Source organism: Phalaenopsis equestris, unplaced genomic scaffold (genome assembly GCF_001263595.1).
Source record: "Phalaenopsis equestris unplaced genomic scaffold, ASM126359v1 Scaffold200806, whole genome shotgun sequence".
In the NCBI taxonomy this organism is placed as follows: domain Eukaryota; kingdom Viridiplantae; phylum Streptophyta; class Magnoliopsida; order Asparagales; family Orchidaceae; genus Phalaenopsis; species Phalaenopsis equestris.
The window spans coordinates 1-12,411 of record NW_018220611.1 but is presented as its reverse complement, the minus strand read 5'-3'; the positions used below and the strand labels follow the sequence as shown (position 1 = coordinate 12,411).

Genomic DNA, 12,411 nt, shown 5'->3' with positions numbered 1-12,411 from the left:
CGTCCTCCCGCTCCCCTCTGTGCCCTAGCGCCACGGCGGATCCACGCGGCGACGCTTTCCCCTCCCGTCTCTTCCCCTTCTTAATGTGGCACAGCAACCGTTCGGCTCTCCAATTGGAGGAGGCGGGTTGGCCGACGTTCCTCCTACTCGAGGCTATACACTTTTCTCATTTATGGTATCGTTTCCTTCCTCCTCGATTGGTTGGCTAGGGCGGCAAACATATGGCTTTTCTTTTTTTTCGTTTCTTTGGATATTAGCTTACCGTGAGATTAGAGGGGTCTTTGGTTTTGGCTGTATTTCTACTTCACTAAAAAAAAAAAAAAAAAGAGAAGAGATTCAGAGGAAAAAAAGAGAAACGAGGGTTTTTGAGAGAATGGAGCTTTTGGAGAAACTTGATGTCTTCTGTCTTTCCTCTTCGCTGTCAGGAAAGCTACCTCTTTCTGTTTTGTTGTTCGAGAGGAGATCTTCCTCCACTTTGTTATTCGAAGATCTTGAGGCTTGGATTTGTCAAATCGTGAACCGGAAATCGTGAGGAGTATTTGTGGGCTACTATTGGAGTGGTTTTCTTGAATCTACCTTTTACTTTCTTTGCTTTAAGTTTGCATAAAAAAAAGGTATTCTTCTCCTCTCCTCTATGTCGCCTCCTCTCCTCTATGTCGCACTATTTCAGATGGCATGAAATATGGAAGCATGACTTAGCTTATTTTGAAGTTTAGGCATGGATACATATTAGATTCAGTGAAAAGAAAGCATGTATGGGCTGCCTCTATTCTTCTTTCTTGAATACTTGGAAACATCATATTGGTAGCTTGGAAATGAAGTTTGTTCCTCTAGAAATGCATGTTAGAAGAAATTATCAAAGCCTTTATTATTGTTATTCATGCTTAGAATAAATGTTGGAAAAGTTTGGCCATTTCGGGAATGAATCTATGTTGGAATTCATTTTTATGTTGAAGCATATGTTGGCATAATATTTTGAAATGTGAGGCTTCAAGGAAAAATATTTTTTGTTGCTTAAACCCATTTTCTTGGGCTCGATTATAGCTTTATGGAATCTGATTTTTATGGCTTTGTTTTGACCCATTTAGTGAGTTTGATCTATCCGGAATACTTCTCTGTTTTGCTCCTTTTTGCTGGGCTCCCTTTTGCTAGATTCGGTTTTGCCCATTTGTTGTGCTCGGTTTGCCCCTCTCTTGGGGCTCAGTTTGGGCTCCTTTTGGTGATTTATGTTGACTGAAATCCGGCTGAAATCTTTTACTGTTTGGATCATTTCTTAGACTTGGTTTGCCCCTTGTGCTGGGCTCGGTTTGCCATTTTTCTTAGGCTCGGTTTGAGCTCATTTTGGAGATTTATGTTGGCTGAAATCCTTTACAGTTTGGATCATTTCTTAGACTTGGTTTGCCCCTTGTGCTGGGCTCGGTTGGCCCTTTTTTTACGCTCGGTTTGGGCTCCTTTTGGAGATTTATGTTAGCTGTAATCCTTTACTGTTTGGTCCATTCCTTGAGCTCGGTTTGCCCTTTTCTTGGACTCGGTTTTAGGTGTTTGTTCCCTGATGGAGCTTGGTTTGTTGGGGCTTGGCTTTGTTTCTGTGGCCCCCTTTGCCCGAGACAATGCGTATTTATTCTGGGTTTTGATCTCGTTGTTTTGTTGGATCTGACTATTCCTATGTTGGACTGATACCTTATCCTTACTACTTGGGACTTGGATGTGCTTGTGCAGCTCTTTGTTCTATTCCTTTTGCTGAGTTCATTGTGCCTAAGTAATTGATTGGGTTGTCCCTTTTAATTGGGTTCCATATGTGTGGAAGATATCCAAATAACGCTTCCATTTGACATTTTTGTGGGTAATCAAGTTTGTCATCCTAAATTTCATAAATTCCGATATGCACTACTATGTGGGAATGTTTAATGTGAGCCGTATTTGATGTTTATGACATTTATGGTCCTCCTCTTGCTGCCCCTATTCATAGATCTATTTTTTGTGGTGGCTTTGGTCTGTTGTCTTTGCCGAGAAGATGGCTTGGTGGTTTTGGTTTGCTACCTTAGCCGTGAGTTAATTGGGAGCTTGGCTGTGATTCTTGTGTCTTACCCGTGAGCTTTCCTCCTCTTTTAGCTCCTACCCTTAAGCTAATTGGGTTTTGGATGTGAGCCCGGTTGCCTTACCCGTGAGTTCTCCTTTCTTTTGGCTCATACCCGTGAGTTGGATTTGGAGTTTGGCTGTGATTCTTATTGCCTCCTCTCTTTTGGCTTATACCCGTCAGCTGGAATTGGAGCTTGGTTGTGATTTCTATTGCCTTGGTCATGGATATTTACAATAATAATTTCATTTTAATGAGATGTAAAAGAAAAGGGAAAAGAGCTTGTGATTAAAGTTGGAATTGGTATTGGCATCGCTTTTGGAGATTTAAAAAGTTATTTTTTTTATGGATTAGCTTTTCTCGTTTTATGACATATGAAGATTTCTTGAAACTCTATTTTGATAAATTATGAATTTAATATAAATTGAATTCATAAAATGGTTTGGAAATTCATAAAATTGTCATTTGAAAATAATATCCTTTTAGGATTGGTTCAAGGATCTTGGGCTCTTTTTTTAAGTCTTTTTTATATGACTTTGACGATTGCTCTACCATTTTTCCTTCGATCTTTTGGGTGGATCAGTTTCTCCTCTCTTTCATCCCCATTTTTGTTCTTTTCTTTCCTTGCTTCTTAGTTAGGTTTTCTGTGCTTATGTCTGATACATAAGTACTCATGTATAGCCTTTTGCTATATGTGAAACCATCAAGCAAGGTCGCAAGTAAGTCGGTTTTGTTTTGGGGCGTAGGGCGATGAGCGATGATGACAAACGCATGCCGGTGGTAAAGTAGAATGATATCTCATCTTACAATACCAGGACTCAATTCTGAGACCTGATGAACTGTAGGATGAAAGTATCATTCACCGACATAAGACTATAGAGGGACCCGTACCTTCTCAGGTTGTTGGTAGTCCTAGGCTCGGTGACGTAATCGACTTGTGGACAACCATTTCTTTTTCAAAATTAATAAAACAAATTGATAAGGACAAATACAATAGTTATAAAAATATTTTCATTATAAAAATCAAAATTAAAACAATTTTCCTTTTGTATGCTTGAAATACATATGCATGTTAAAACTTAAATTTTAAAATATGTTACAAATTAGGTTGTCCACTTGCTGATTGCCGATCATGGGCTAAGGAATACCCTCCTAAGTTAGGTTCAATAGGAAATTCTTCTAATGGAGTGTCGGGGGCTCTACGCATCCGGGTGACCGAGTAGCCTTCGATGACCTTCGAGTACAAATATATATTTGAGTCTAGCCCCAACCCGAGTGCTTGCGGTCCCCTCTTTTCGGATTTTCGTATGTTTTCTTGGAATTTTGAACAAAGCACCCGTGGTCTTTTCTTCGGGATTTTCCCGAGATTTTTTATTATTATTTCTCAATTTTCCGAATCTTTCGTCGTGGATTTATTCGTCGATTTTCTCGAAGTTTCCAAACAACTTATTATTATACAGTGAATAATAGCTAGCTTAAAGGAGCAGTAGACTTCTCAAATTTACAGGTGTGATTTACCTTGCAGCATTTTTTTATTTATTTCCTAGCATGCTATATTACTTTCCTAACATGTTATACTGCTCTTTCTAGTACGTTATACTCTTCTTTCAGAATGTTATACTGTCTTTTCTTTCTACTGTACACTATACTGTTCTTTTTTTTATACTGCATGTTTAATTATTTTGATACACACTATGTCTTAGTTTAGGAAAACCTAGTGGTTGTATAGAATTAACACTAAACCAGTAGTTGCTACTACGAAGAGCTTGGAGCGAACATCATGGGCAGACGAGGAACAACTTCAAGGTGGATCTGTAACAGTAAAACATCAAAACACATCACATTTTTCACATCACCTATCACCCTATTTAGTTTAAATAACCCATAGGATCACCTTTTAGGATTTTTGCACAACCCTGTTGTGTAATTATAAGTCCTAACAATTTAGGATTCCGAGGTTACCGTGCTGTACGGTGTAAATCCTCCTATCTTTTTAGGCTATTTGCACAGTCTAATATTGTATAAACATAAGTCCTAAATCCTAAACAATTTGCAAGATTGAAATATCAAATTACATCATTTCAAAAAACATAAAGCCGAACATTTGGATAGTTGGGACATCCCCAGGGTTTCTCCTGGATCTGTGACGTCTCCTATTATTCATTCCTTTAAATTTCTTAAGATAATAGTTCCTATTTTAAGTCATTCTCATTTAATTTTCCGATATTCAATCGTGAAAACTTAAACTTTGAAATCTTGAAGGCAAAACCACCTGATCTTAATCGAGAGTTTTTGAGTGTTTTTAAGTGACCCTCAGTCATTTAAGATGTAATTAACTATAGGGGCTTACCTCTATAGGGAACCTGGAACCCGGATAAAATAAATACTATTCAATTTTTTATGTTAGGTGGGAGAACTTGTTGCCCTTTTTATAAAAATATTTCGCAGACCAAAACGGATGTCACAAATTCTTTAGTCTAGGTGATTGAATCTTTATTACAAGTGATATATTTATTTCTTCGGGATAAGTATATTACTTATAGTATTGTATTCAATCATCTAAACTATTTAAAATGTGAGACCCGTTTGGTCTCACCTATTTTAAAATTAAAATATTACTTTTAAAATTCAACTATTTAAAATGTGAGACCCGTTTGGTCTCACTTTTTTTAAAATTAAAATGTTACTTTTAAAAATCAAAATCACAAAATCACCACTATTCATATTTAAATTATTTTCAAAATCACAAAATCACCACTTTTTCAAATCACGAAGTTAAAACGGCCGACACACCTCCATGAGAGTCGCCATATTGAGATATTGTACTCCAACAGTCACAATGGTTTGAGCTGGATCAACACGATTGTGATTAGCGGAGCGGAGACCCCTAGGAATGGGCACATCACTTATAGTAGCTCTATGGGACTCTTCTTCCACGAGCGGCTGCAATGCCTCTTTTTTTCGGAGCCATTTAACACAATTGAAAGATATGCAAAATTAAAATCGATTGAATAACTAACTAACAGAAAAAACCCTATCTCCTACGCAATCCTAAGAATATAGGGGATGTAAAATGCAAAGACAAGGGTGGGATGCAAAGATAAAAGATATCACGTACAAAATACAAGGGGCTACATGAATCCTTTTTCATCATTGTGTCCTATTGAGTGTCATATTTTCATATAATTTTAATAAATTATGATCATTTTTTATATAACATGCTCAAGTCCTTTTAGGTCTACCTCTGACTTTATTAAAAAAAATCGAAACACTTTGGCTATTGAAGTTGAAGGCATACCAGGAAAAGAGAAACAGGAAATGAGTGATGTATCTCCCTTCCTTTGATTTCATCAGGCACTATGTTTTTGCTTAGTGAGATGTTAAGGTAACTGTACATCAAAGCCAAGAATTTGGCAATAACCTGCAAATTGTACAATTAAATTATAAATTAATTTTGCTGGAATCATTCCTTGAAAGGTAAGTATGTTGTATAGCACAGAAGAGAAAATGGCCTTACCAATGCCTCATAGCACTCCTTAACAGAGTCCAAGAATGTGAAGAAGGCCTTGCTCCCCTGTATATCAAGCAAACCAACGAAGGAATCAATAGCATACAGCGGAGCCATGAGTATTATGATGATTATCGCCTTCTGTTCTTTTGGATTCTTCCAAAAGAAAAGATGTTGCGATAGCAGCTGAACTGTAAAATGCATGGTCAACATCACGCCACAAGCTGCGCCCAAAAGCGTAAGAGTCCCTGGGTCCATCTTAGTCAAATCCATCCCTGGAAACATGGTTCTCAATGGAAGCACGCTCTGTTAAAGCAGTAGCTTTAGAATAATCATAAATTATGGCATTATAGACCCAATGTTTCAGTACATTACTAATCTAAAAAATTTGAATCAACTTACTTTAAGCTTAAAACTTGGAGAAACAAATGTGTTAGTCTTACATCGAGAAGATAGATGCTCCCAAACTTTCTTCTTGACAAAATTATGAGAAAAATTGCCCATGTAACAACCAAAAGTTTACTAAATCCCATACATAAAAAAAAGGAATCAACCATAAATTCGCACCATCTCATAATCAAATCATTGAAAATTTAATGAAAGCTAAACAAGTATAGGTTGAAATTTTATTAAACTCTTTGAGATTTTATAAATAACCAAGTTTTAATTTTTCACGAAACTTACCAAAATTCTACAAAGAAATTATTTATCATGACCAATGATGGATTTATCAATCATGCGCATCACAATGCATGATGAATGGAAACTGATCATTCTCGTATTGAGGAATTCCTAATATGATTTTTATCACCACTTTCCAATAGAGGATCTTTGGGTGTGAGCTAGTTGAAGTGAAATATATGAAAATGGATGTGTAGTGGAAAATAACGAAAGAAAGAAATTTTGGTTGGTGGGCTACTGTAATGAGGGCACCAAAACATTACTGTTGAAGTATCACTCCGATCAAGACAGTTATAACAAGCACAAAACAAAATATGTGTGGTTATACTTCAGCAAAATCTATATCTACAAAAGAAAAGAGAGCATTTGCTTTCACTAAAATGGAAGCCAAAGCAGCGCGAATGATAAGGATAACAACTAATCCTAAAACCGAGCATTTGCTTTCACTAAAATGGAAGCCAAAGCAGTGCGCATGATAAGGATAACAACTAATCCTAAAACCCAGGCAAACTCATACACAACTTAAAGAAAGAACATGGTTAATGATACACACTCAGATGAAGTCTTTATTCTCACATGCACCAATCTTTAGTCTCCACTCTAAAAAATCCTATGCCACTCGTAGTTGGGGTATAAACAAGATGCACATAAACTAATAGAACTTATTCTTGTTCGGATTGGTAAATTTCATTATTCTTGTTCAATTCATGTTTCATAATGAGCAAGCTAAGAATAATATGCTTAACCAATTAAATAAAACCTGTTCACAAACATTGAGCTTGAAGGATTCCCCTAGCAATAAAGGCATACCAACAATAAATGAGAAAACTTCATCCAACATAAAACCCTAATCCCATAGGATGTGTCATGAAGCCTACAAAATCCAATAATTGGCTTCTGGCTAAACAAACATTATACAAACATCTTAAAATAGCCACTCGAGATTTCTCTGCAAACTATTTGAAGCAAATTGCAAGCATTCCAAAATCAGGAATCCAATTCCTGAGATACCACCACAAGTCATGATTCTTGAGATTTAAATAGCTAGCACAATTTATAATACTTGGAGATATCTCCCCACACAAAATAGAAAAAACTTCACACGTAATTCTGAAATTGTAGTCTCTGATGCGGCATTCCAAACAAAGGAGTTTCAATTCATCTTAACAGTTGAAGATGTGATTAGAGATATATTAGGAGTTTACATTCAATATTGGGTCAGATATTAATAATATAAAAGTGTAGGAAAGAAGCAATAAGAAGCAAGAAAAATCCCTGGAGACCAAACTAAGTACTTCCTATGCCTTTTCGGTATGTTAAAACCTCAATGAAAACGCTACCATCAATTCATTCGAACATAATGACATATAATGCCGGCTAAGAAAGCATACAGTTGTTATTGCCAACTCACAGTTTCACCTATAATCACATCATCATTATGATTAATGTAACATGAGGTCAGTTCTTCGTTTCATGTTTTCATTAATTTTTGTATCAAGCTTGTTTATTAATATGTTTATAAGGATATATAACAGAGGGCAAATTTAATGCATCCCGTTTAAATCATTTGAAAAATATTTCCCTTACATAAGATCAATGTTTTAAGAAAAAGCATTATCCAATTGCATCTTTAATTTTTGTTTTCCACTCCTTAAAAAAATTAAATTATGGCCAATAGCTATGATTAATTTTATGAAGGATCCGACTACATCTAATTTTCAGTCTTCATCCACCATCTCCTAACTCTACATATTCACACAAAAAGTAATCGCCTTCCGCACCATTGAAAGACATAATAGTAAGGGACAAAAATATCTTCATATACAATGTTTGACAAGAAAGCATAAGCTTTCTTCTCTTCTAGATTGACTAGCATCAGTTCAAAGATATTTCAACTGAATCAACATCAGGCTGGTTCGTGTTATTATGCTTGAAAGACAAAGAGGAGGTGAGAGTTGCGAGCCACACGATTTTAAAGATAGAGAGGGATGCAGAATTGAGAGAGATGGAGAGAGAGAGAGAGAGACAAGGAGCAAGCGGGATGAGGTGGTCACACAGATTGCGAGTAAAAATGAACATAAGCATGAGTTAGGGGCAAACAAGGTATTGACACAAGCTCGAGCGAAGCCAAGAGTGACAAAACTAGGGGTGAGTGACTAAACTAGGGGTGAGCGACAAGCATCAAGTGAAAGAGAATGGTGAGTTGAGGAAGTCAGGCCTGGGCAGATTATAATATGTCAAACCATAACTGTGACAGCCTTGCGGGTTCATGACCGATCATTGTAGCTCGGGCAAGCAATAGTAAAAGATCAAGTGAGAAGGGAGGAAGTCGAGCCTCATTTGAGCAAATAGCAAGCATGAGAGTTTGCGTCCAAGGGACACAGTAGAAGGGAAAAAAATTGTGTGAGCAAGTAGAGTTGTGAAGCACCTAAAGAGGACAAGAGGGAGATTGTGAGCATCTTATGATGCACAGACACTTCTAATTACGGAGTCCATCAGTGTCGGAATTGTGTAGGACACGGTCTGACAAGTTTTAGACACAACATAGAATTGTCCAATTTAAATAATATTAAAAAAGAGGACAAGCGCAGGATATGCGTGGAACACACGTGTTAGACACGTGTATCATAAATTAATGAATTCAAAAAAATAAAATATTCTTAAGGCTAAAATTTAAAAATGTATATATTATGTTAAATTTAAGAAAAATTAACATACAAAAAACTAAAATTTTATATATTTGCATATCTAACATCTATACACACACAGAAACACTGTGTGTGTATAAATATATATATCAAAATGTGTATTTCCCTTTTTTTTAATTTCAAAATAGTGATATATAGGATTTGGGTGTCATAAATATCAAAATCGAAATAGAGATGCCAGATATGTAAATAAATAAGAATTTGATGCCTAAAAAGCCAGTGGAAATTTTATTTCTTTTAATGAATAATAATTAAATCAACTAAAACATGCAAGAAAAATGATGTCAAACAGACTCTTAATTTATAAAAGTTTGCGTTATTAAAATTTTTTGTTTTCTCTCTTGTATAACTTTTAATATTTTTTTATTTAAATTATTTATGTATTTTTAATAATTTAAGAATAATGGTGTGTCTGAAACATAATTCTTATATTTTCATTAATAGACGTGTCACATGCATCAAAGGAAGAACAAAAAACTCTCAGTTTGATCACATTTTAGAAAAGATTCAAAGCAAGCTTCAAGCATGGGAGAATTCCTTTTTATCCAATGGGGGTCGTATAACACTTTTAAAAAGTTTTTTATCTGCTATTTCCTCATATCTACTGCAAATGAATATTCTGAAAAATTCTACTCAAAGACTGTTAGAAGGAATTTTCAGTAGATTTCTATGGGCTGGTCAAAGGAAGCAAAAACATTGGACTAATTGGGCTAAGGTATGTAAACCATTTATGGAAGGAGGGTTAGGCTTCAAGTCCTTCCCCCAAATTATGCATACTAACCTTTGCAAACTCTAGATCAAATTCAGATCTCAGGCCTCACTTTGGGCTGAGTTCTTGGGGGGAAAATATTGCAAGCATCAACACCCTACCCATGTATTTGTGGGTTTGGGGGATTCCCCCATTTGGAAAAAGATGTTGCTGATTAGGGAGGAAGCTGAAAAATGTATGTCTGGGAGATTGGTGAGGGATTGGTTAACATATGGTGGGATAACTGGTCTTTGGAAGGCAATCTTTTGAATGATCAATTTACTCCAACCTCTCCAAAGTTTGTCAAGGACCTCTGGGAACATGATAAGTGGAATCTTACTCCTATTCTTCCTTTTTGCAGCCCTTCTCAAATCTCTAATATTCTGAAACTTTCTGTTAACCTTGGGCAAAAGGACAGAATTGCTATAAAAAAGAACCTACTATCTTCTCAGCCTCCCCAACAGGTGGTGGATTGGGGTCAAATAATTTGGAATAAATTTCTAACTCCCTCCATGTCATTTTTTATATGGAGACTCTTCTTAAAAATGATTCCCACTGATGATATATTGACATTGAAAGGCCTAAGGGGTCCCTCTAGATCTTTTTTCTGTCTTGCTGATGAGGAAACTATTGCCCATCTCCTATTAATTGATTACATTTAATTAAATTTTACACAATCTATCACAACAAACAGTCGGATCAACTTACTTTCTATTGCATATTGTTCTGTCCTGATGAATACTTATACATGTTTGTGATAGATAGAATTCCTGAACTGTTTTTCTTCCTCCTTATATTTTTTGTATTCAATGTTATACATGTTTAAAATCAAGTTTGTGGGTAAAAAGAAAAATAAATTTAAAAGTTAGTATACTTTCTTTTAGTTTAATATTATTGCAAGCATATTTTAGGCTAGATTTACTTTCTCCTGTAGTCATTCTATCTTGATTATGCACGTATATGAATTTGATAGAATATTGTAGTAGTTAATAGATTCAACTTTTACTTATTCTTCCTGCTACATTTTATGAAATTAAGTATAAAATATTTAAAAATTTAAGTTTAGGGGAAAGAAAAATTTCTTTTAAAAATAAATAAACTAAATTTTATTTGTCCTGAATTAACTATATTTTTAAAATTAATTTATTACCTTGGATATTAGAATTTAACTTTAAATGACTATATTTATGTTTATAAATATTATAGTAAATTTAAGTAAAAGTTTTTAATAACGAAGGACAATTCTAAATTTAAAGATATTTGGTATGAAAGTATTAAGACTATGTTTTTTTATTTAAACTAAAGGAAATTGTATTTTTGAAATATTAAGAATCTTAGAGTTTCATGTAAGAAGAAAAGAATGAGACTTTATAAAAAATCATCAAAACTAATATAATTTATAAAGTGAAGAAAGGCAAAAAGATTTAACTTTAAGAAATAGATAGAGAAGTTCAAAATTATTAAAAACTATCCAAATATAGTAATCATAACTTGAAAAAAAAGAAAAGAAATGATTGAAAATATACTGAATAAAAAAAAGAAAAAAAAAAAAAAAAGAAAAAAAAACGTGAGGAGAAGCTTGAGGAGATGTCTAATCAAAAATTGACTTCACTTGAATCAACTTGGAAAAAAGACTTTATTATATTTTTTAAACTTGTATTTGAGCATTAGCACCCTCAATAATAAAGCCCTCAATAATAAATTTTGCATGAAATTATTTTTCATATAGATATTCTAAGTATTATTGATATAACAAATTACAGTTCTTCTTGAAATGAATGAAAATTCATTTTTTTAGTTTAACTTAAGTTATTAAACTTTTTTTAAAGTCATATAATTGTATTAATAAAACAAAAATTATAGTTGTTTTTAAGTGATGCTCACTTGACCTTAAGTCATTGTTTTTATGTAGTAAGAGAGTCACTTGAGGACAGATAACATTTAAATTTGGGGAATTTTGATACACCAAAATAATGTATTATTTTAAATTTATATTTTATGTTCATTTTTTTTGATATTACACTTTAAAGAATGGTATTATCATGTTTTTGTTACAGGTATATCAATTTTAAGCATTTAGAGCAAAAATAGCAAAAAAGAGAAAATTTAGAGTCAAAATAGATAACTTTGTGATTTTGGCACCTGAGGCGCCAGAACTGGCGCCAGAACTGGCGCCAGAAGCACCATTTCTGAATTTACATCTTCCAAACTAAGACTTGATAGTAGTAGACTAGAATTAGCCTAAGGGATTTCTTACTGCGCTTTTTTGTGGGATCAACACAGGGGTTTTTAAAGAAAGATCTATATTATTTGAAGCGATACGTGCACTTGCATAGAATCCCTAGTGTGTGAATTATTTTATATATTTTATATAACATTTCGATTTTACACATTAAATACTTAATATAAATTGGGTCAAGATTTTGGTCAGATTTTTTTAAGCTAAATTATTGTGTAAGTTTGGGACAGATCAAGTTTTTGCACTGTTATCGAGAATTTAAATTGATATAAAACATGTAAAAAAATAACATACACAAGGGGCGCATCAGCAGCCCATATTTCTGCATTCGGGATCGGTATTTTGGGTATCATCAAATCTCTATTGCTCTGAAAGATCCGGAGAAGACAACGTTTACAATTTCTAATGGGACTTTTGCTTTTCGAAAAATGTAATTTGGGTTATGCAATG

General features: G+C 34.3%; 1 protein-coding gene across 1 annotated transcript; it reads right to left on the bottom strand.

Annotated features, from left to right (window-relative positions):
* Positions 1–4,870: 4,870 nt before the first annotated feature.
* On the bottom strand, positions 4,871–6,113 carry LOC110035940 (transmembrane protein 184A-like; the record flags this gene model as incomplete). The annotated part of the gene is made up of 4 exons (XM_020740279.1): positions 5,988–6,113; positions 5,595–5,891; positions 5,376–5,498; positions 4,871–5,020 (listed from the first exon to the last, which is right to left on the bottom strand). Coding segments are annotated over exons 1-4 (672 nt in total), but the record flags the coding sequence as incomplete, so codon positions are not given.
* Between the last annotated feature and the right edge of the window lie 6,298 nt (positions 6,114–12,411).